At 38.1% G+C, this 25342-nt stretch overlaps 1 protein-coding gene across 1 annotated transcript in view; it reads left to right on the top strand.

The window, feature by feature from the left end:
• The first annotated feature begins 1231 nt into the window (after nucleotides 1-1231).
• Nucleotides 1232-25342, top strand: part of NUCB2 (nucleobindin 2) — a 37404-nt gene continuing 13293 nt past the window's right edge. The window contains exons 1-7 of the mRNA XM_043971622.1: nucleotides 1232-1389; nucleotides 13146-13289; nucleotides 14798-14905; nucleotides 17206-17332; nucleotides 22256-22359; nucleotides 23224-23409; nucleotides 23622-23712. Coding sequence (XP_043827557.1) covers nucleotides 13146-13289; nucleotides 14798-14905; nucleotides 17206-17332; nucleotides 22256-22359; nucleotides 23224-23409; nucleotides 23622-23712 — 760 coding nt within the window. The 5' untranslated portion in view covers nucleotides 1232-1389. The remainder of the gene's footprint in view (nucleotides 1390-13145; nucleotides 13290-14797; nucleotides 14906-17205; nucleotides 17333-22255; nucleotides 22360-23223; nucleotides 23410-23621; nucleotides 23713-25342) is intronic.

Below are 25342 nucleotides of genomic sequence, written 5' to 3'. Positions count from 1 at the left end.
ACAACAAAGATGAAAAGGATTTACTCAACAGATTGGAGTAAATTTTAAAAGAAGGAAAGTAGATTCTAGAGGAAAGTTCTGAAAGTGGTAGTGTGGAGCAGAGTATGCTAAAAACCCTTTTTGGCCCTGTGATGGAAGGAGTGACTAATCTTGGAGAGGGTGCCAAAAATATGTTGTCTTTGGGAGAAAGCTAGGTTTCAGTGAGCACTGTTTGATGGGAGGAATCTGAAAAGAAGAAATATAAGATGATACAATCTAAGATGAAACAATAGAGGTTTCCAGAAAGGCTGAAAATAGGGACCAAGGAGGGTTAGAACTAAATTTACTATTTCGAGGAAAGCAGCATACTGAGCTCCTCATTATACACCCCCATTGGGGGGCAGTGGCTTACATCAGATCTGGCTTTGGCTGAGAATACGGCTGTCAGGGGACCGTGGTGGTGGTGGGGGGGGGGTAGGCTGGTGGGGGAGGGAGGAGTAACACCTTTTTGAGTTCTTCCTCATCTCCTCTCCCCACTCCAGTTTGGGAGGGAGAAAGAAGTAGCTCACGTCTGAAGGCTGGCTTTGGCCAGCTGTTAGGGGACCCAGGAGGGGGGCAGCCTGGTGGGGAGGGAGGAAGGAGCAGCATGCTGAGCTCCTTTTCATCTCTCTCCCGCCCTCCAACTCCAGATAGCCCGGGGGAGGGGGACAGAGGCATGCGCCAGAAGCCTAGGTTTGGCTGTCAGAAGACCCGGGGTGGGGGTGGGGGGCAGTCTGGGGGAGGAAACGGCGGAAGCACCTCCGTCAGAACCGGGGCCAAAGCCCCGAAAGCTCTGGCTTAGTTTTGGCTCTGCCGAAGACAAGAGCCACCCAGGGAAATGCAGGCATCCCTCACTCTACGCACTCCCGCCCACCCAATGAGGGGGAGCAAGGCTAGTAGAGTGGGGACGAAGAGGGTGGAACCTTGGCTCTGAAAGGTGCCGCGGGCGAAATCCCGACAAGGGAGGAGAGAGGGGCGCGTCCTCCCCGCCAGGCCCCGCCTGCCTCGCAGAGCGCCACGTACCTCTTAGGAAGCTCTCCCTCCTATCCGTCCGTGGGCCGGCCTACACTCTTTTCCTCTCGCTCTTTCGCCCCGTCGGCCTCGTCCCCGCTCCGCCCAATCAGTGCCCTCCGCGAACCGGAGCCGGCCGGGAAGGACCAATCGACGCCAGCGGGGGGCGGTGACTATCGCCATGGCAGCGGAGGAGGGCACGCTCGCGGCGGCGGCGGCTGGACGGCAAGAGAGAGGGGCCGGTGCCGCCGCATCAGGGGAGCGGGCGCGAGCGCGAGCTAGGAGCAGTCACCCTGGTCCGGGGGACCGGACGTGACCGCGCCGACGAGAGCTGGTGTCCAGGAGGAGCCTGCGGGCAAGGTGAGGCCGGCGGCCTGCAGGGGGTGGGTGGTTCCACTCCTGGGCGCCCCCTCCTAACCCGTCCTTCATCCTGTCCCCTTTTCACTCATTCTCATGCGTGGAGTGGTAAGGGGGGCTCTCTGACCCTGGCCCCCCAGGCAGGACGCGGGGAGGCCAGAGGGAGGGAGAGGAGTACCCCTCGAAGGCTCCTTGCTCCTCCTTCCCCGGCTCCATTCGTGGATCTGGGGTGGGGGTAGGGTGGGGCATTCAGGGCCCCCAGCTCTTAGAATGCTGCAAACCAAAGGCGAGCCTTCCCTCCCCAGCCAGAGCAAAGCAGGGCCCACATGGTGTCCTTATTGTTTCCCTATTATTTAAATCACTCTAAAACTAAGGAGAGGGAGGTGTTCATACTAATTTGGGAACATCTCTCTGAAGAAAAATCTGCATAATGATGACTCAGGTAAATGTCGAATCCCGAGTGTGTCTGATAGGAAAGTTGCCTTTCGGTGCTGCACCTGTTCCTTGGGTACATATTGAAGACCGTGGCTTAGGTCTGGCAGCGTAGCCTTAAGAAATACTAAATGTTCATTTAAACCGTTGTACGCATTTCGTTTTCCGGCGGGCAGACGCTTTAGAATCGAATGTGGCAGGATATTTTGGAAGTTTCGACCCAACTCCTGAAGTTAGCTAATGTCGCCCTACACAAGTGTGGACTATTTCGCTTTACCATATTGCAAGACTTTGGTTGATGAAGCGGCTTAAGCAAGAAGCAAGCCACAGTTCCTGCTTGTAACAAAGGAGAGGTTAATTAGGAAACATTGTTTGAACAATGTTTTTCTTTGGAGGGGGATTGTAAACTTCCCCTCATCCAAGATTTTAACGATCAAGATAGCTTAATAAGTATTATGATTTGGGTTTGGATCACATAGTTAGAGATTCCATCCATTTGACTCTGCTTTGAAATTTATTTGATTTTTAAAATCTTTCCCTGATGGAGTATTTTAACTGCATCAATGCCTAGATGTAATGAGGCAGCAAAACCAGAATTTAAATCTAGTCTCAGGTACTTACTAGCTGTATGGTTCTGGGCAAGGCACTTAACCTTTGCTTCAGTCCCTTTAACAGTAAAATGAGAATAATGGCTCTTACCTCCGAAGGTTATTTAAAGAATCAAATGAGATTATATTTGTAAAAGCCCTGGCACATAGTAGGCACTATATAAATGTGATTCCCTTTTCTCCATGTATCATTCCAGAAACTCATCTAACTTGAATTTATCCAAAGGTTTCATATTGAGGGTGTTAAACTCATCTTGTTTTATGACTATGTAAACAAGCACATCTTTTTTATTTATTAAGTGCTTGCTAAGGGACTCTACTAGGTATTGGGATTTTTGTTGTTGTTCTGGCCTTTGTAAGGAATCTCTTCTCAATGCAGATCAGCAGCTATTGGGCACAGAGAGGTTCACTTAGTGTCTGAATCCAGTAGCCAGAGTGTGTCTGAGAGGGATCTTGAACCTAGGTCATCCTATTCCCAATCTAGGTCTTCTGTCCTTTATATCACACTGCCTCTCTGGCACAAGGGTGTGTTTCTCTCTCTTTCTCTCTCTTTTCCTCTCCCCTTCTCTCCCTCCCCTTTTCTCTCCTCTCCTTCTCCCCCCTCTCCCTCTTTCTTTCTCTTCCTTTACCTCTGCCTCTCCCTTCGCTCTCCTTCCTTTCTTCTCTCTTCCCTCTTCCATTTCTGTCCTTCCCTCCCTCTCTCCCCCTATTTCTCTCCTTTTTTCTCTTTCCCTCACACTACCTCTCATCTGGCCTCATGGAGCTTATCTTTGGGGAGGGGAGAAAGATATGTCTGCAGATAAGTAAATACAAAATATATAGACAGTAGAGGGAGAAAGCACTAACAATTGGGAGAATCAGGAAAGGCTTCTTGTAGTACATGACAGGAGCTGATTCTAGTGAGCTAGGGATTCCAAGAGGAACATTTCTAAGTGAACATTGAAATACAGAAGGGACAAAAATGATACCAAGCCAAGGAAACAGAGTTAGCACCTTGACTTTAAAATATTTCTTTGATATATTTATCATTTTCTCTAATATTAGTGGGTTGTTTTTTTTTTTATGGTTCTCTAGGGTCTTGTATTTGAAAGTCAAATTTGCCATTCAGTTCAGGTCTTTTCATCACAAATATCTGAAAGTCTTTTTCATTAAAGTCCCATTTTTTCCACTGAAAGATAGTGCTGAGTTTTGCTGGGTAGGTGATTCTTGGTTGTAATCCCATTTCCTTTGCCCTTTAGAATATCATATTCCATGCCCTCTGGTCCTTTAATGTAGAAGCTGCTAGATCTTGTGCTATCCTGACTGGGGCTCCACAGTACTTGAATTCTTTCTTTTTGGCAGCTTGCAATATTCTCTCCTTGACCTCAGAGCTCTGGAATTTGGCTATAATATTCCTAGGAGTTTTCCTTTTGGGATCTCTTTCTGGAGGTGATTGATGGATTCTTTCAATTTCTATTTTAGCTTCTTCTTCTAGAATTTCAGGGCAATTTTCCCTGAGAATATCTTGGAAGATGATGTCTAAGATCTTTCCTTGATCATGGTTTTCAGGTAGACCAATAATTTTCAAATGATTTCTCCTGGACCTATTTCCCAGGTCAGCAGTTTTTCCCAGAAGATATTTCACATTGCCCTCTATTTTTCTATTCATTTGGATTTGCTCTATTGTGTCTTGGTTTCTCATAAAGTCACTGGCTTCCATTTGTTCAGTCCTAATTCTTAGGCAATTATTTTCATCAGAGAGCCTTTGTACCTCCTTTTCCATTTGACTTTTCAAGCTGTTGACTTTTTTCTCATGTCTTTCCTGCATCACCCTCATTTCTCTTTCCATTTTTTCCTCTACCTCTCTAACTTTATCTTCAAAGTCCTTTTTGAGCACCTCTATGGCCTGAGACCAATTCGTATCCCTCTTGGAAGCTTTAGATATAGGAGCCCTGATGCTGACATCTTCTTCTGAGGGTGCCCCTTGGTCTTCCTTGTTACTGAAGAAACTTTCTATGGTCCTCACCTTTCTCTGTCTGCTCATCTTGCCTTTCTTTTACTAAACTTTTAGCTCTAATGTTAGTGTTAACACACTTTCAACTCATCCAGGTTTTAAAGTCTTTGGAAATCTGGCTCTTTGCTTGGTTATTCCCTCCCTAATTTCATCAAAAACCCTCTGATCAAATCAAGGCATTCACTTGGTGTTTATTTTTGCCTCTTTGCCTTTGCTCCAGTTGTTTTCCTTACCTGGAAAGGGCACCCCTCCTTTCACTATCCAAGTTTTCTCAGCTTTTAAAAAACTCAGATCTAGTCTCAGCTTCTCCAAAATTTTATGCTTGACCCTTCCAGTCCAAGGTGATCTCTCACTGGTCTGGTTTTCTGTGAGTAATATTTATTGTCTTTCACCCATTTGGCATTTAATTCTTTCCATTGTGTGTGATGTCTTACTAAAACATGGCAAACACTATGGGGACAGGGACTGAATCTTAAGGCTTCTTTTGTGTTCCTTACAGTGCCAACATAGGCCTATGTACACAAGGATACACAGTAATTCCTGTTGAAATGAAATTTTACATTTAAGGTTCCTTTCAGTATATAGTCAGCTCTTGCTTAAGTGTTCAAATGATGGCTTGGACAATTCAATGCAGTGCATCTCTATAGCTGTAGTCATCCCTCTAGGTTTACTTTCCTAATTGTTTTACCTAGGCTAATACTAAAATCAATTTAGTGCACATCATTTGGTAATGGGAGAATGAATAGCAGAGAAATTAAGATTGATATTTAAAATTTGCTGTAGATAGTCCTTATATTGGATAATTCAAGTGTTCAGAACTGCAAGAGTTTAGTGTGTATTAATGTGCTTAGAATGACATAGTGAAGACATGGGGAAAATTTGCTAGCTATGGCCTGAAAGAGTTTTTGAAATACTTAAAAATATTTTTTAATGTTTTGTTAATTTTGAACTAACAAATGCCAATATTTAGAATATACTATGAGGGGCAGCCAGGTGGTGCAGTGGATAGAGCACTGGCCCTGGAGTCAGGAGTACCTGAGTTCGAATCCGGCCTCAGACACTTAACACTTACTAGCTGTGTGACCCTGGGCAAGTCATTTAACCCCAATTGCCTCACTAAAAAAAAAAAGAATATACAATGAACAGAAAAAGAGGATCGTGTATGAAACTGCAAATTGCCAATGTCCAGTTTATTTCCTTTTAAAAATATATCTAACTCAGTAAGTTAGTTTTGAAGTTATCCTGCTTGTGCATCTCTCTCTGAACCTTCTGTTCTTTTCTGTGTCTTTTAAAAAATATTTCAGTGATGTTCTTATTTATGTTCCTATTTTTTCAACATCTCTGCCACTGCCTCTTCCTAGCCCTCAATTCACTTCCCCCTCATGAAAAGCAACCCCCCCCTTCTAACAAGTTAGCATAGTCAAAACAGATTCACACATTGGCTGTTTGCAAAAATGTACCCTTTTAAAAAGGAAACAGTTTCCTTTAAAGATTTCCCTGAAGGAGGAACCCATCACCTCTTGAACCTAACCTATTCCACTTTAGGACTGCTCTAATCATTAGGAAGGTTTTCCTTATATCAAGTATAAATTTGCTTCTTTGTAACTTCCTTTCATTGCTTCTGGTTCTGCTCTAAGTCGTCAAGCAGAACAAGTCTAATCCTTTCTACACATTCTATTCCTTCATTAGTTGAAGATAGCTATCAGATTCTCATTGAGTCTTCTCCGAAGAAGACTTTAATAACTTGAAAAGAATTCCAGAGGACTGGACATGGATAATTTATGTGGGCAGCAGTGAAGACTAGCCTGTTAGTTTCTGTAGCACCTGTTCCATCTTGGGCTTGGAAGGGGAGTTAAAGAGAAGAGACAGACTGAACAGGTAGAAAGGAGGATTGTTGGTCACTAAGTCTTTCACTTGCCAACACCTTGTCCAGGTGTGCTAAGTATTCTCATCAGTTATTGTTGGCATGGTCCTTTGATTGTTCACAGATACTAGGAGGTGAGTGGGACACCTTTTTTTGTAATTCAGGGAATTTTATTTGTTCACTTTGAATTTTTCCTTCCTTCCTGGACCCTCTAAGTTCCTAATTTGGGTTTTGACCTTAGGATGGAAACCAATAACCTGTGGCAATATATCACCATTTTTCTATTTTTGATTTTCTTATCTTTAAGTTGAAAAATTTGTTAAGGGTTAAAATTCTAGCTAGTCTGTCTAAAATATCCAATGAGTGGTCGCCAATAAATTATAAGCTTTAGCAAGAGTTAGACTTTTAAGCATTTATTAAGGAGAATAAGAATTTGGTAAAGAGAGAGAGAAAGGCCTAGATTCCTATCTATTAAAGGGAGAGCACATTTCTAGCTCCCTTCTCCGCCAGCGTCCTCAGGAAAGAGCCCCAGAGTCAGCGCCAGTCTCTTCCTTCCTCCTCCCACTAGTCTGCGTCACTTCCTCCCGCCAAAGAAAAGACTCCTGGTCTTGCCCTCAAAGACCTTCGCTTCATGGGCAGAACTCTTCTACAGTAAGTATCCAGCAGGTGGCGTCATTCCAATCGTTACAAATTCTTCTAAGCATCTGATTCTTAGACAAAACAAACAAACCAAACAAGTTCACTGACCCTTTTGTTAAATGATTTCTTTAGAAATAGACCGGTGTAGTGGAAAGAGCATAGGAGTAGAACCAGGGGGATAAAGGTGGTAGTCTCACCTCTGCCAACTTAGCTTTCTGACTTGGGCAAGTCACTTAAACTCTCTTGGCCTCAGTTTTCTCATCTAAGATCCTTTCCAGCTCTGCAATTCTGTGATGGGAATTTAAGCCATTGGGAAGTGAGATAGAAACTGTACACTAATTTTTGGCAGGTTTTAAACAGTATATTTTTGTTATCTCAAGGACAGGATATGTAAATATTGATGACCTTATATATTTACTAATCATGTTGTTTAAGTGATACAAATAGGTTATGATATAAAGACATTGTAGCACACTGATAAACATACTCTGTGTTGATTAAATGCTATTTAAGCTTGGGGGAAAAGGTAATCTCTTAAGTAGCTACTGCCAATGGAATTGATCCTAGATCCTAAAGCCTCTGTAATGGTTATAACCATTTATATAGCACTTAAAGGTTTTGTGCAGCACTTTCCTTTATAGATCTGCTTGATACAAGGATTACATTACAGTACAATTGGCCACAAAGCTAGTTGTTACATATTGAACCTAATTTTCCTGTTTGCCCACCTTCATTTCTAAAATTGAGCTAGGATCTTTTCTGTTTGTGTTCCCTCATACCTGTCAGGTAATCAGAAGCTAGATTTCTGCTGGTTTCCACTTTCTACTGATCAACACAAGGACAGGTTTTTTCCTCTCCTTAGATTCTGAATATTAAGGGCATCATCAATAATGTTAACATCGGGGCAGCTAGGGGGCACAGTGGATAAAGCACTGGCCCTGGATTCAGAAAGACCACAATTCAAATCCGGCCTCAGACACTTGACACTTTTTTTTTTTTTAGTGTGGCAATTGGGGTTAAGTGACTTGCCCAGGGTCACACGGCTAGTAAGTGTCAAGTGTCTGAGGCTGCATTTGAACTCAGGTACTCCTGACTCCAGGGCCAGTGCTCTATCCACTGCGCCACCTAGCTGCCCCCTATTACTCATTTTGAATTTGAAGTTCATTAAAACTCCCATGTATTTTTCAGAACTACTGTCTTAATAATACCTTCATCATTTTATACTTTCAGAGTTGAGTTTTGACCCCCTAGTGCAAGACTTATATTTAATCCTGTTGTATTTCATCTTATCCGATTTAGCCCAATGCTTTAGCTACTCACGATCCCTTTGGAGCCTGATTCTATATCCTTCTTATTTGGGGACTATCTACTAATTTACATGAGCATACATGTATGTTTTCATCAAAGCCATTGATAAAAGTGGGGAAACAGCTTAGGGCCAAGCACAGATATTTTAGGTATTCTTCTGGAGCCTTTTTGCCATTCACTGGTGGACTACTCTTTGAATCTGGTCATTCAACTATTTCTGATTCCATTTGATTGAATATTATCTAATCCAGGAATTTAAAACACCTTTTAGGGGTCCATGGATGGATTTCATGGGATCTGTGATCTAGACAGGGAAAAATGACATCTTTATTTAATTGATTCACTCAATTTAATCTCATGCATTTTATTTTATGCATTTAAAAACATTTTTCTGAGAAAGATCCTTAAGCTTCACCAGACTGCTGAAGACTGCTTCCATGATGTAAAAAAGGGTAAGATCCCTGACTTGATCTGTATTTTTCTACCTTCTCTACAAGCATAATGTAAGATGCTTTATCAAAAACTTTGCTAAAATCTAGGTAAAGCTATATCCATAACATTCTCCTCTTTTACTAGTTTAGTGTTTTTGTTAAAGAAAAAGAAAAATGAGGCCAATCTGTGATCTGTTTTTGATGAAGCCATGATGGTTCTTTTTAATCACCATTTCATTTCTAGATGTTCTAAGCCATATCTTTAATGATCTGTTTTAAACTTTCCCTAGGAATTGAATTTTACTGGTTTATATTTTACAGACTTTTTTCTCTTTTTTTGGAAAATCTGAAAAACATTTGCCCTCTTCCAACTTTGTGGGATCTTTCCAGTTTTCCATGATCTTTCAGACAATACTGACAGTGGCTCATAATTACATCTGCTAGTTCTTTTAGGACATGATGAATATGTTTGTTCATCTAGGCTAGGTCTCTCAAATTCATCTTGGGTAGTTAGGTATAACCTTACATTCTCCTAGCTTATCTCAGGTATTAACTGCCTGTCAGCCAGGGTTGTTGTTGTTGTTTTTTTAAATTTAGAATTCTTTCCACCCTGAGCAAAGGTCCCATTCCTCTCTTAAGATTCCTTTTTTGTCTCCCAATATAGCTAAAAAAGAAAAAGAAGAAACCCCAAGTCAACCCTTTTTGTTGTCTTTAGCTTCTCCCTCTAGCTCATTCTGAGTTTTGGCATTCTTGATGCTATTTTTTTTACAAGACTGACAGGATTCAATTTTGTTGTTGTTGTTGTTGTCTAACCTTGCTTGTATCTTCTTTATGTTTCTTTTTTAAAATCTTATCGAAGTTGGTTGTCAAATTTCCTTAGTATCTACTTTGTCTCTTTGAACAAATTCTATTTTTCCTTCTCATTAGAATTATTTCCCTTTGTGTCTTCAGGTTTCATTCTTGAGCATTTTCATCCTTTCTGAGTTGAATTCCTCTGAAGTCTTTTACTGTAGAGATCCTACCTAGCTTTCCTACGAACTCTTTGAAATCTGCTCTCCCAAAATCTAGGGTGCATGTCATTTTGCTCCAAGGTTCTCATTTTTTCCATCTTAGCAACCAGTTCTCCTGTTAGTGAGAATCAGATCCACAGCAGAATCTCCTCTTGTTGGTTCCTTCACCTTTTGAAGGATAGAATCATAACTAAAGAAAATCAAGTAGCTATTAACTGCTTTGCTTTTTTGGGTAGAAAGAGCTAGCTACAGATGTCTGCATAGAGGCTGTATAATTGAAGTTTCTCATCACTACTAAATCAGACTTCTGTGCCAGACTTGTAATCTGTTTCACAATCTCTTCATAATATTTCCTCTTCTGTGTATAGATGGTTTGTTAATCTTTAAAATCTATTAAAATCACTTTTGTTTTTTTCTCCTTTGATGTTCATGCAAATGCTCTTTCTGTCTTAGTTCCCCCCTCTTGTTCCTGGATTTCTTCACATGAGTATACCTTTTTAATATATAATGCTTCTAGCCCCCTTTTTACCTATTCATTTTCTTTTGAATAAGGTATACCTATCCATATCCATAGTCTAATCTTAGGTTTTATTCTACCAGCTCTTAGTGAAACTCATGTGATCAAATTTAACCCCTTGTGTTAGAACCTCTAGTTACTCTTTTTTGTTGTCGATACTCCTAGAGTTTCTGGATAAACACTTGAATCTATGGATTTTAATACTGACTCCTTTCTTGGATTTTGTCTTTTATGAATTTGTGAGTATCCCAGATGTTTTTCTTTCATCTCTGAGGCTACTCTCTGTCAAAGCTAACTTGGGCATTATACATATGTAGTTTTCTCTTCACCTGCCTCCCCCTCCTTCCCCCTTTTTTTTTTAAGTGAGGCAATTGGGGTTAAGTGACTTGCCCAGGGTCACACAGCTAGTAAGTGTTAAGTGTCTGAGGTCAGATTTGAACTCAGGTCCTCCTGAATCCAGGGCCACCTAGCTGCCCCTAGTTTAAAATCTTTTATGGTAAGCTATGATTCAGAAACCCAAATCTCACCTTCAAACACCACCTTCTTGGCTAGCTTTTCTTTCTTTCTTTCTTTCTCTCTGGCAATTGGGGTTAAATGACTTTTCCGGGGTCACATAGTAAGTGTCAAGTGTCTGAGACTGGATTTGAACTCAGGTCCTCCTGAATCCAGGGTCAGTGCTCTATCCACTGTGCCACCTAGCTGCCCCCTTGGCTAGTTTTTCACTTATAAAATCATTTTTCTTTTCTTCATTTCTTGTTTTTGATAGAATCTTGGTGATAGTTATCTTCCATCTTGTAAAAGAAACTGTGAGAGAGGACTGGGAGAACTCCTTTTCTGTCACTTGTAGAAATTAACTGTCCTAGAAGAAGAATTTGTGAGAAACTACAATAGCCAACTGTCAGCTTTGTGAATCCTGTGAGAACTGAATTGTTGGACTATGGTTCCAGTGTTAAGGGCAAGTCAGCAGTGAGAGGTATCATGGTTGTGATCTTTTCATGGCTGACACATTGTAGAAGCATTTATCTTTTATGTTTCATGTTGGGGTGGGGTATGTGTGTGTGGGGGAAGTGGGGGTATGTGTGGGAGGGGCATCATTTGTTACTGTTAACAAGTTACCTAACCAGTAACATTGATGTTTTTCTAAACTAATGAAACTGGGGTTTGAGAATGAGATGAAGGAAAGTTTATGGGAAAAGGATTTCTATAAACCAGATTTGGGTCTTGGAGCTAATTAATGAGAGTTTCTGTATATGTGGAAATTTATTTTGTAGTTTCAGAATATATCCTTTGATTGCTGTTGAATACAATAAGTTGAATTAGTAAGGTTATGAGACAGTAGCAGGTAGAAGATTTGGAGATTTGGTGTTACACAGAGGTATCAGACTCCCTGCAAAACTCTGGAGTGAACCAGATTAAAATGTAATTGGGAAATGCTTAACAAAATAAATAAAAATACAGTACACCATAGACGATGTTAATTTGTGGTTTTCTAAGTTAATATGTGGCAGACATATTTCTATTTGAGTTTGACTCTACTACTCTACACTACCATACCTGTATAAAAATGGTTACCACAGGAATGACTGCATAGGATTGGAATCTTGGACCCTTTTACATGTGGAGAGTAGCATGAAGTCTTGTGATGTAGTCATGCCCCCAAAAGATATGACTATAGTCACAGTAAGTGCACATTTTGGTTGTGAGAATTCAACTTTACAGAGTTTCTTTTAAAATTCCTACTTTAGCTTATGTGGCATTTTTTCACATTTATGAGGGTATTCAGCTAGAGCAGCTGAATACCTTGAATTGAAAATGTGATCATCTTCACAGTTTGGCTTGTTTCTTTAGAAAATCAATATGCATTTTGCCCAGCCTTGTTAGACTGTTATGATAACTAATAGTAACTATTATAAAGTCACTTGCCATTTCAATGGGATGTACTTTGTTGTTGCCAAAAATGGGTGTTAATTTAGGGGCTCAGAAACATAAAAATTTGACCCTTTGAAAGTAATGGTAATTACATGTTTAACTTATGAGAATTTGCCTTATGAGGTGATTCCTCCCCCACACCCCCAGCCTCAAGGCCAGGAACCAATTACACGTGTTAGGCAGGGGAAGACTAAGTAAACTTCTGACAGGGTTTGTTTATTTGTTTGTTTTTTTAACTTTAGGTATCTTTATTTGGAAACCTTCACTCCCATGATTTTAGTCTGTTATCTACTTAAAGCATTACTTTAAATAAGTATTGATTTACCACATTTAAATTTTCTTTGCCTATATTTAGCCCAAGGAGATCAAAGAGAGATCCCATATGCCCCAAACTATTGCTAGCAGCACTTTTTACTGTAGCAAAGAACTGGAAAAAAAGTAGATGCTCATTTATTGGGAAATAGACAAGGAAATTGTGGTATATGAATGCAATGGAATAAGAAATGATGAAAATGAATTAAAAAAACATGTAAAGGCATGAATTGATGCAGACTAAAATAAAGAGAAATAGGAAAACAATACACACATTAACTATCACAGTGTACATGTGAAGAATAATTTTTAAAAAGCTGAATATTTTGTAATTATAATGACTGAATTTGGCCCTAGAGAAGAGAAAAACTCTTTGTAGTGGGTAAGGTCCTATGGATGTCAAATATTGCATAAAATGTTGGACTTTTTTGATATGTTGGTTAGTTTTGCTGAACTTTTTTCCTTTTTTACAGAGGATGGCTCAAGGTAGAAGTGGGAAGAAGGATAAATCTGGAAATAAAGTTGATGTAAAAACAAATAACTAATAAAATTTGAAATCCTCTATGCCAATTAAAAAAGTCATATAAGTTCTTCAATTATAGATATTAATAATGCAATTTAAAGATCTTACAATATATGCATTGATCTTAAAATACATATATTGAAATATTATAAGACACATTGGAATATTATTGTAATTTATTCTTTCATTTCAGATGTGGTGGAGAACCATACAACTGCAGTGTTATTTTCTTTTAGTTACATGTCTCCTAACTGGTTTAGAAGCTGTGCCTATAGACATAGACAAGACAAAAGTAAAAGATACTCCTAATGTGGAAGGAGAAAAAATAGAAACTCCAGTAAGTGAAATGAATTCTGTTACAATTCAAACATAGTTAATCCTGAAAAAATTGAAGCCATTGCATTCATTACTAATATCCTCAATTTATTAAATATCATGTTTTGAATTTAGTGATTGTCCCTGAGCAAACCCTGAAAACCCTTCTCTCTTCTTTCTGGCCCCTGAATATAAGAATGCCCAGAATGCTTGATAAAGGTTTAATATTATTATTTTGGGTTTATTGAGAACAGGTAGTGTTGCACTTGTTCCAGGAAATAGTGAGAGTGGATGGGGAGAGGGCAGCAGGTATGCCTCATTGGTGACATCTTCATTGTTTTCTCTATATAACAGGGAGATTAAGTTCATTGGGTACATAGGGCAACAACAAGCTGACCTTTACTTTCTTTCTTTTCTTTGTAGCTTGGCCTTCATCTTCTGATGTATTTAGTTACTCTAGCCAAAGGGCCTTCCTGAGCCTGCTGCTTTAGCAGCTTGCTGATGGGAGAAAATCATCTCCCTCTGTTGCTCATTATACTGTTAACAGCTGTGTTAACTTCTTTTGTAGCTGCCTAAGCAGGAGGCTGATGAAAGTTCTGTGATTCAGGAATTGTACCTGTTCCTAAACCTCAGCTGCCAGTCTATTCAAGATATAAACAGGTCCCAAACTTAGGAGAAGATTAAAAAAAATAATCTTAAAAGTTGGCATACTTGCACTGTTTAAGGAAAGGAAACAAGACTTAGACATACTGTCTAGTGGAAGCTATTCTAAAGAGATGAATGTCAGATTTCTTACCTTGCTAATCACAGATAACATTTGGGTTTCTCTGCCTTGATGTGAAGAGGGATAAGAGTACTTGAAATGTTATGTTTTATTGGCTCGTGAGCTTATGTCTAAATTTTTTTATTCTTCTAGCATAGTATGGATAAGCAGCATGGACAACTATTTATGTGCAATGGAAAAAGGGTATTAGCTTTGATGTTAAGAGGACTTGGGTTCTAATTATTGTTCTCCTTATTACCTTTGTGACTTTGGGCAAGTCATTTAAACTTCCTGAGCCTCAGTTTCCTCTACTTTAAAATGAGGGGGGTTAGACTAGATGACCATCGAGGTACTAGCTCTATATCTATAATCCTATAATGACTATGTCTATGTAATATGTCATAGTCTAGGGGCAGCTAGGTGGCACAGTGGATAGAGCACTGACCCTGGATTCAGGAGGACCTGAGTTCAAATCCAGCCTCAGACACTTGACACGTACTAGCTGTGTGACCCTGGGCAAGTCACTTAACCCTCATTGCCCCACCCAAAAAAATATGTAATGGTCTGGAGTTTCCTGAAATTGAGTGGTTATAATGAGATACCACATTCCATTCTTCTTTATAATTTGGTGGCTGTAATATAACTTTAATAGCTTTTAAAAGTATGATGAAACTCTTTATAGAGAAGAGATTTAAATTGTTATTTTAGAACTTTTATACTTGAAGGGAAAAGTTTTGAAAGAACCAATATTGTTTGTTGATTTGAAGGATACTGGACTATATTATGATGAGTATCTCAGGCAAGTGATTGATGTGTTGGAAACAGACAAACATTTCAGAGAAAAGCTCCAGAATGCAGACATAGAGGAAATTAAGGTAAGTATAAATATCTATAGACCTGAATTTATTTTTAACGTCAACATGTTTCTCAGTAAAATAAATCATCCCAGATGATTAACAAGTTACAACGGATTAAGCTTCACAGCTTTTAGGAAGTTCTTCACCTGATCTATTTCATTTGGAAGAAGGATCTTTTTATGAGATCCTAGTTTCTGAAAATCTATGATAGTAGAGTCAAAAAGCATTTGTTAAGCACTTACTCTGACCCAAGCATTGTGCTAAGTGCCAGGGATATAAACATTAGCAGAAAAACAGTCTTTGACCGTAAGAATTTTATAATCTAATGGGGGAAGGTAATGCATAAAAGGGAGGTGAAGGGTTGGAGTGGGGCAGGGATAAGTAGAGCCCAAAGAGGAATGAAGACATGGCTGACCTGGGCGCTTTGCTAGAATGGAAGCATTGGCAAGAAAGAACCAATTGGAGGAAAGGGCTGCAGGGTCAGAGCCTACCTGCAGTGTAAGAAGGCTAGGATCAGAGTGGTTTAAAGGCTATGGTGGCATGGTGGAAAAAAATAGGGAGGGTGAAAAGTGGAGCCTGGAGAAGATTAGAAACTGGAAATAATAACAGGAAATAGGAAAATGCTTTGGAGAAACAATTACTACATACCAGATTTATAATTTACTTCTATGCATTAAGCCAGGAAATCTACACCATATGGATGATGACTTTAAATTTCAAATTGGTTTTAGTTATCTTTGGTTCTGCAGTTAGAGCAATTCTGGAAAATTATGTAGTGGTATTCAATAAATACTTGTTGAATATCTACTGTGAGCATGGCTTCGACCTAGGTGTTGTGGGGGAAATGTAAAGAAGCACAAAACAGAGTTTTTGCCTTCCAGGAATGTACAGTCTATCTGAGGATCCCAGATGTAGCCAAATGAAAATAGGCATTTGCCTTCATGTGCTTCAAATGATATTCCCAAATTAAGGTTTTACAGCCACTACATAAAGCATTATACTTTCCTACTTGCTCTCCTTCAGGGTGTAGGAATGAACTGTATTCATTTATAGTTAAGCTATAGACAAGACTGGCTTTCCCATATTCACATGATGATTGTATCAAATCTAAACTCAGCCTATCATCTGGTCCACCATTAACTGAATCAGGCCTCTAAAATGTTTGGACTTCATCTTTTGTTCAGGATGGGCTCCTGCCTTTGACCCAAACCAATTTCTCACTTATGTCTATAGATCTTTGTCCTAGTACCTTTCCACACACACTGGACTTCATCAGGAATCTGGACTTCATCAGGAATTCATCTTCTCCCCATCTATCCCTTCTTTCAAGGCTTAACTTAAAATTTACCTGTTTTGGGAAACCTTGCGAGATTAATTCCATCTCACCCTCTTATCTTGTGTTAAGATCCTAAGTTGTTTACTACAAAGTACATGTCTGTCTTCTTATTCTCTTTTCTACTCCCCATAATAGTTAACTGTCAGAACAGACAATTTGGTCCTTGATACTGAGCAATCTTTCCTTGAAGAATTTTTTAAACATTAATTTTTCTGCCAATAAGAGTTAAAATTGAATTAAATGTTAGGGAAAAACATTAGAAAACCTTTATTTTGATCTGATAAAATTCCTTGATAATTCAGATTAAACAAAGGGGCAGAAAAGAGGCAAAATTGAAAAGAGAGATGGAAAAATATCTTTTTGGTAGTGTCTTATTTTTAGAGGTATAATTCAACCTTTTCCTTTATGTTTAACATTTGTTAAAAGGTGTTTTTGATCACCACAAAATGAAATGTTGTTGGCATAGTTTCATCATTGTTTGCAAAATGAGTCAGGTTCCTTCATTGATCTGGCTGTTAAAATTTTTTTGTACTTAATAATGGTGTTATTGTGCTGAGGTTGAAAATTGTGCTTACGGAAGCATGTACAAGAGAGAGAAAACATGACTAGCTCTATCTAAAAGGTTATGGAATATGTGTCTTACATGTTTAAGAAATAAAAACAGAAAGAAAACAAAAATAAAAATTTATTTGAAATTATTTACTTCAAATTACACTTCAAGGGACTAATGCTTCAAGGAGCCAATGCATATTCTTGTCTCTCTTTTCTACCTTAATTTTTGCCTATTCTAAATTCTGTAGTTTGTAATCTGATTTTATTTTTACTAAATTAATGTAATCTGAAGGTAATCTAATCCAGGTGCTATCAGTATTAAGGATATCAAGGTTTGTAAGAATTACTTATATGAATAGTTTCATATGATCTGACTGTTGTTACTTGAGCTGTGACTTATTATAATTTCATTTCTTCATTTTGTTAACAGAGTGGAAAACTAAGCAAAGAGCTTGATTTAGTAAGTCACCATGTCAGGACAAGACTTGATGAACTAAAGAGACAGGAAGTGGCAAGATTAAGAATGCTAATTAAAGCTAAATTGGATTCCATTCAAGGTAAACAAACACCTAAGAAGAGGTCAAGAAAAATTATCATTTGATTGATAAAATGTTCATTCATAATTTGTTAATTCCAGGGCTGTTTCCATTAGAATAATCAGTACTATCCCAGATTTGATTTAGTTTAAGCACTGGTTTGGTTCACACAATTAGAGAAATCTCAAAGTGGAAGGACCTCCAGAGTTCTCTTACTCAGTCCAGTCATTGTTATTTGCACTTGTCACAGTGCCTCCTGCTTGGTGGAGAATTAAGAATAATTTAAACTGCCAAAACTTATTTTTTCTCTAGATTATTTTTTATGTACAAGTAAATTAATAATTTAAATGGATAAGCATTTCAACTAACTTGATTCTATGTTGCTGGTTGGAATCCCATTTTGTTCTCTAAAGAGCAATCCTTTTTCATCACAAAGAATTACTTAAGGGAGTTTTATTTTTGATTACTCTCTTAAAAATAAGAAATCTACTGCTTTATATTTTACCCTCCAAAAGTTTGTTTTTATTTAATTTTAATAGGACACTTTTAAAATTCAACTGTTGATATTGTACCCTACACTTTTTTGTTGTTGTTGTTGTTGTTTTTGGTGAGGCAATTGGGGTTAAGTGACTTGCCCCCAGGGTCACACAGCTAGTAAGTGTTAAGTGTCTGAGGCTGGATTTGAACTCAGGTACTCCTGACTCCAGGGCTAGTGCTCTACCCACTGTGCTACCTAGCTGCCCTGTAGCCTACACGTTTTAAAAATTTTCATTCAGTTAAATACATTAGTATTCTAAACATGCCATATGATACATTATATTACATAGTAGATATAGCAATTAAAGGTTACTAGCTAAAATAAATCTCTACTCAAGTTTTAATTGGACACTTCATCATGGTAAGGAAGTAACCCAAGGTTCCAAGATCAAATTGGATTAATACAGAAATTTGGACTAGATTTCCAAATGACCATCTAGCTCTATATCCTGTAATCTTCCTTCAAAAGATTCATGACTGCCTTGGTGTAGGCGTTTCCAGTCTACAGACTGCAACCCCTGCTGGCTTTGCTGTTCATGAGTTGCTGTGGTCCAAAGAGTTCCACCTCCTGATGGCTTTCATCCTTTGGTGATGACCCTTTCTATACTGGTTCAATTTGACCTTGGACCATGGAAGCACACATTCTGTCTCTGGTGCCTTTCTCTCTTGATAAGATCTGTAATAACTGGAAGAATCTCAGGTTACTTCCTCACCACGATGAAGTGTCCAATTAGAACTTGAGTAGAAATTTGTTTTAGCTAGTAACCTTTAATTATCATATCTACTAGGTAACATAATGCATCATATGACCCAGAGTATATCAGTCCAGCCATTTAAATGTGACATTGTTAGATAATAACTACAGCATTTAAAAATTTAATGTCATAATATGCAAAACATTCCTGTTGTTCATGCATCATATATTTTTAGTGCTGATGTGCTTTTGTGGTGTTCTCATCTATCATCCTAGATAGTAAATGCTGTAGTTGGTTAGTGGGGAAAAAAGTCAAATTAGGCTTTTTTTAAATAGGAAAGAAATCCTTATGTTTGAAAGGGAAGAAAAGATACTATAAGCAACTGAAGCTAAAATACTTAAGTGCCAATACACCTAGTAGAACAGTATACAGTGATTATAGTAATGTGAAAGAAAACCACCCCTAAAAAGTCAAGCAAGGGGCAGCTAAGTGGAGCTGTAGATGAAATACCGGCCCTGGATTCAGGAGGACCTGAGTTCAAATCCAGCCTCAGACACTTGATACTTACTGGCTGCATAACGTTGGGCAAGTCACTTAAGCCCCATTGCCCCACCTCCCCCCCCCCCAAAAAAAAGTCAGGCAAACTGAAATTAATGTTAGTGACCAATGTTTGTCCTGAAGAAGACATTATGAGAACAAAAAGAGAAGTGGTCAGCAGTGGATGCAGAAGGCTGCAGACATGATGTTATCCAATACATTTTTGTGAAGGAAATATGACTTGTGAAGGGCAGCTAGGTGGTGCAGTAGATAAAGCACTGGCCCTGGAGTCAGGAGTACCTGAGTTCAAATCCAGCCTCAGACACTTGACACTTACTAGCTCTGTGACCCTGGGCATGTTACTTAACCCTCATTGCCCCACAAAAAAGAAAGAAAGAAATATGACTTGTGGTTTTCATTGCCAAAAGGGAAGGTTCAGTAGGAGAAGGAAGTATATCAATCACAAAATGACTATGGTGTAAAAGAATAAAATTTATCTTAAACCTGCCCCCCCACCCTATATATATATTTATGTGAGCTAGAATGAAAAGTTAAAATTTTAATTAGAATAAATTTTATTCAAGTACAATTTAAATAAAGGAACAAAATTTAAATGTAAATATACATTTTAATCTTATGGGGAAAAAGTGTTTGAAATGCTTTGGCAAAAAAAAAAAAAAAGAATATAGGTGCCGGCTTCTCTGGTTTGTCCTGGGAGTTGAAGATTATTCTGCTTTTAAAATTTTGAACAACTATTTGATAACCAAATCTCTTTTAAGGGAGCACTTTGCACTTTAGATTCAGGTATTATCTTTTTTAAAAAATTAATTAATTAGTTAATTATTTTAGTGAGGCAATTGGGGTTAAGTGACTTGCCCAGGGTCACACAGCTAGTAAGTGTTAAGTGTCTAAGGCCGGATTTGAACTCAGGTCCTCCTGACTTCAGGGCCGGTGCTCTATCCACTGTGCCATCCGGCTGCCCCCAGGCATTATCTTAAACTAAACATGTCTAAAACTGAGCTTATCTTTCCCCCTAACCCTCCCCTCCCTTCTAACTTGCTTATTGTAGAGGGCAATACTGTTTTGCCAGCCCCTCAGGCCAAAACCTAGGTGCCATCCTTGACTCCTCACTTTTTTTGCCTCCATATCCAATATGTTACCAAAGCCCATAGATTTCACCTTTATGACATCTCTTGAATATGCCCCCTTCTCTACTCTGGCACCACTGCCACCTTGGTGCAGGCCCTCATCATCTCACACCTGGACTGCTGCAGAGCCTGCTGTTGGGTTTGCCTGCCTCAAGTCTTTCCTCCAATCCATCTTCATTCAGCTACTTAAGTGGTTTTTCTAAAGCACAGATCTGACTATGCTACACAGTAAATTCCAGTAGCTCCCTATTGTCCCAGGATCATACAGAAAAATGTTCTGTTTTGTGTTATCAAGTAGTCCTCCCCTACCTTTCCAGTCTAATGACACCTTCCTCCCTGATCCAATGATAAGAGTCTCTATGCTGTTCCACAAACAAGACACTTGATCGCTTGACTCTGGGCATTGTCTCTGGTTCTCTGCCATTGCTGGAATGATCTCTCTCCTTAACTCTAACCTACTGATTTCCCTTGATATCCCAACTAAAATTCTGCTGTCTACAGGAAGCCTTTCCTAACTCTTCTTAATTCTAGTGCCTTCCCTTTGTTAATTATTTCCTATTTAGCTTGTATATAGTTTGCTTTGTACATGTTTGTTTATTGTCTCCCCCATTAGATTGGGAGCTCCTTGAGGCCAGGGACTGTCTTTTTTTTTTGTATCCTTAGTGCCTGGCACAGTACCTGGAACATTGTAGGTGCTTAATATTAATTTTTATTGCCAAAAAAGGGTTATCCTTTGTCTAGTATAGTAATGTAGCATTGTGCAAAAAATTAGAAATGTTTCATAATTGGGACCATGTGGGGCAGATTTTAATTCGTTCCCACACTATACCTTCCCTCTTCTGTAACAAAGGATCCAGCTTCAAGGAAAAAAAAACCTTCTTCCTCTCCTTTTTTAGAATTCTGTTTTAAAATCAATGTCATATTGCTATTAATTATAGTGCCTATTTTTTGTAGCATATAGCAGTACATGCTATTTTCCTTAATCAGAAAACTTGCATTTTTCCCCCCTCACAAATATCATTTTGGCAAACATTAGTAAACTGATAGGAAGTTATGCTTTATTCCCATGAGCAAAATGCCACACTCTCCAGAGACCTCAGATTAAATCAAGAAGCAATAGGACTTCTGATTTGGTTTCCTAACATTTTGGCTCTGAAATGTTCCTCTTGTTTACTAGAAACAAAGGAAGTGACATGCTCATATGTAGCCTCAGTGGGACAACGTCTATTCTTCAGCTGTAATCAGGTTTCTTATATCTCCCAAGAATGGATCCTCAGATCAGTCTAAGTCAGACAATATCACATCTACTAATATTTAAGAACAAAATCATTCTCAATGATTATTTTCCCCCCAAAATGATAAGAACTAGAGCTGAGGCATTATCTTTGTTAAGGGCTAAAATTCTAGCTAAACTGTCTAAAATATCTAATGAGTGGTCGCCAATAGATTATAAGCTTTAGCAAGAGTTAGACTTTTAGGCATTTATTAAGGAGAATAAGAATTTGGTAAAGAGAGAGAGAGGCCTACATTCATCTATCTATTAAAGGGAGAGTAGGTTTCTAGATCCCTTCTCTGCCAGAGTCCCCAGGAAAGAGAGTCAGACTGAGCGCCAGGCTCCCCCCTTCTTCCTCCCACTAGCCTGCGTCACTTCCTGACGCCAAAGAAAAGATTCCTGGTCTTGCCCTCAAAGACCTTTGCTTCATGGGTGGAACTCTTCTACAGTAAGTCTCCAGCAGGTGGTGTCATTCCAATTGTTACATCTTCTTACTTGATTTTTAAAAAAAAGTAAAAACACACTTGTGCCAGAGGCCTAGTGACCCAGCTCTGTTGTTCTACAAGTATCAACAAAGGCTTGTATGGAGATGAACTGTGCTTGAAGACTAAGGAAATTATATTGCAAATAGCGTGCTGAAGCAAGGTCTTTGCATGTCAGGGCCTTGCAGATAATTTGTACAATCGAGCCCAGATTAGTTGTTTTCTGTTTTAAAATAACAACCTCCAAAAACATTTGTTTCATTTTCTTTCAGACACAGGCATAGATTATCAAGCTCTTCTGAAACAGTTTGAGCACCTAAATCATCAGAATCCTGACAAGTTTGAACCAACAGACTTAGACATGCTAATCAAAGCCGTGAGTATGCCATACTAAAGGGAATCCTGTCTGTCTCATTGTGCTAAGATCTTATTTTGTTTGGTAGGGAGCTCAGAGTCAGGCCATCACATTTACACCAGTCTTCATGGTATTTTACATAGTGATGGAACTTAATGTTTCGATAGCATGAACACATTTAATTTCCTCATATTGGGTTATCAAACTGGGTATTCTAATCTATTGATTCCTGGATTTGGATCCTTTATATGACTCTACTCTGTTTTTTAATATCTTTATCCTAATTTTATTCCTAATATTATTTTTCAGTGCTATTGCCTGAACTCTCTATAACAATTTTTTTGCTTTTGATCAAAATGATAGATTTTAGTACTTAGAAAAAAGATGTAATACTTTCTCAAAAGGAGGGGAAGCTGCAATCTTAGAGGATTTAAATTAAGCAAAAGTTGCAGACTCAGACCAAGAGAAAACTCCATACTGAATAATAATGACACTGGGCTTAGGAAAGCACTTTATAAATATGAGCTATCATGATGATAGTAATGGTGTCTTAGCTTGGCCTTCATCATCTTGAGCATCTTAGATATGATTTATTTACATGAATATTTGCTGTAGATGAACTTTCTTTCATTTGCCTCAAATGCAAATCATGGTAAGGGCTGGTAGTGTCTAAAAATAAAATTATAGAATTAAAGAAGAGTACATGATAAAGTTAACTTTATTTTACTATTTATTTTAGTATTTACTATTTTACTAGTAATTTTACTATTTTACTGATGGTGAGTTTTTCTGTAAAATTATTTGAGGGTAAATTGTACTCAAGAATTTCAATTGTATTTCTAAACAGTTGCATTTCAGTTTTTAAAATATCTTACTGTTTTGTAGGCTACAAGTGATTTAGAAAACTATGATAAAACTCGCCATGAAGAATTTAAAAAATATGAAATGATGAAGGAGCATGAAAGGCGAGAATATCTGAAAACATTGAATGAAGAAAAAAGGCATGAAGAAGAATCTAAATTTGAGGAAATGAAGAAGAAACATGGAAATCATCCAAAAGTTAACCACCCAGTAAGTATTGTTGTTTTATGAATATTAACTGAAAACCCCTGATCTGTCTTATAAAATAGCTAAGATTTGTTGTGAAGGATATCAGGATTATTTATGAATTAATAGTTATTAATACTTAAATAATTTGCAATACCATAAATCTCTTATGACACTAATGTAGTTGAGATCAATGCCTGATTTTCATCAGTTTTTTTTTAAAAACAATTTTGTAGGGAAGCAAAGACCAACTAAAAGAAGTATGGGAGGAGACAGATGGACTGGATCCTAGTGACTTTGACCCGAAGACGTTTTTCAAATTGCATGGTAACAAATTTAATATCAATATTATATTTGTGAATATATTTTGCAAAAGTTGAAAACTAAATTATTCTACACTAGAGATGTCAAATATATAATCCATAACACTCCTGAGAGTAGCCTGAAACAGATCAAAATATAATTGGGAAATATTTAATAAATAAATAAAAATAACAATAAAACATAGATAAATTACAGTTTAAAACTAAGCCAATACATGGCCTTATATATGGAGAAGTGGCCCCATTTAAAAAAAAATTCTTTCTTTTTAAAAAAAATTTTTAGCAACAAACATTTATTTTCTTTCCAGTTACATGTAAGTGTAGTTTTCAACATTCATTTTCATAAGATTTAGAGTTCCAAATTTTTCTCCCTCCCTCCCTCCCTTTCCTCCCTCCTCAAGATCACAACCAGGTTATATATGTACAATCCACAAGTGTTCTTTTTATCAGTTCTTTCTATAGGGATGCAATAAGCTTCCTCATTAGTTCCTTGGGATTGTCTTGGATCATTGCATTGCTGAGAGTAGTTAAGTCATTCACAATTGCTCATTGAACAATACTGTTGTCACTATGCACAATGTCCTCCCAGCTCTGCTCACTTCACTATACATCGATGTTCATTAGACTTTCCAGGTTTTTCTGGGATCATCCTGTTTGTCATTTCCTGTAGCACAAGATCATTCCACTACAATCATATAGCACAGCTTTTTCCATCATTCCTCAATTGATGGACATTTCCTTGATTCTCCATTCTTAGCCTCCACCAAGAGTTGCTATAAATATTTTTTGTACAATTTTTCCCTCTTTTTTCTTTTTCATGATTACTATTGTAAACTGTTTCCCTTCCATCCTATTCCCTTCCCCATGATATTTATTCTATTATCCATCTTGTTTCTTCCTATCACTCTTCAAAAGAGATTTGCTTCTGTCTGTCCCCTCCCCCACTCTGGCCTTCCTTCTTTTGCCCCTCTCTCTTTAACCCCTTCCCCTCCTATTTGCCTGCAGGGTTAGAGAGATTACTCCACCCAATTGAGTGTGTACATTATTCCCTCCTTGAGCCAATTCTAATGAGATTGAGGTCTTTGAGCCAATTTTGATGAGTGTTAGGCTCATTTACTACCCAGATTAAATAGATTACTCCACCCAGTTGGGTGTGTATGTTAGTCCCCATTTGTTTTTTAATTTGACACCACTACTGCTTTATGTATATTTCACCGAGAACTTTTTATTGAGTCTTATTGTCTCTGAAATTTTTACAGTTTTTCCCCTATAGTAAAATAAATAGTCTTGATTGCTGAACCTTGATATTGAATATTGGAAGTCAGTAACTTTTAGTTTTATATATGGTGCTAAATCATTATGTGACAACTCAGGTGGTTTTTTGTACTCTACAAACCAGGAGTAATTCTATGGATTTACCTGGTTATAATTATTTGGAAAATAATGATCACTAAATATAATTTCTACTACCGGAATTTAGAGAAAATCTGCACATATACTCAGTTATAAAATTTTTTTTGAAAAGATAAGTTATTCAAAATTATTTTGTTCTTAATTATGAGTAGACATTGTAGTGTCTGACACACTTATCTGGGAATCTCATTCTTTGTAAAAGTATGACATTTGGTTGAGTT

Source organism: Dromiciops gliroides, chromosome 6, assembly GCF_019393635.1.
Source record: "Dromiciops gliroides isolate mDroGli1 chromosome 6, mDroGli1.pri, whole genome shotgun sequence".
NCBI classification, from domain to species: domain Eukaryota; kingdom Metazoa; phylum Chordata; class Mammalia; order Microbiotheria; family Microbiotheriidae; genus Dromiciops; species Dromiciops gliroides.
Note: the sequence above shows the minus strand (reverse complement) of the source record. Positions and strands in the feature narration are given on the sequence as shown.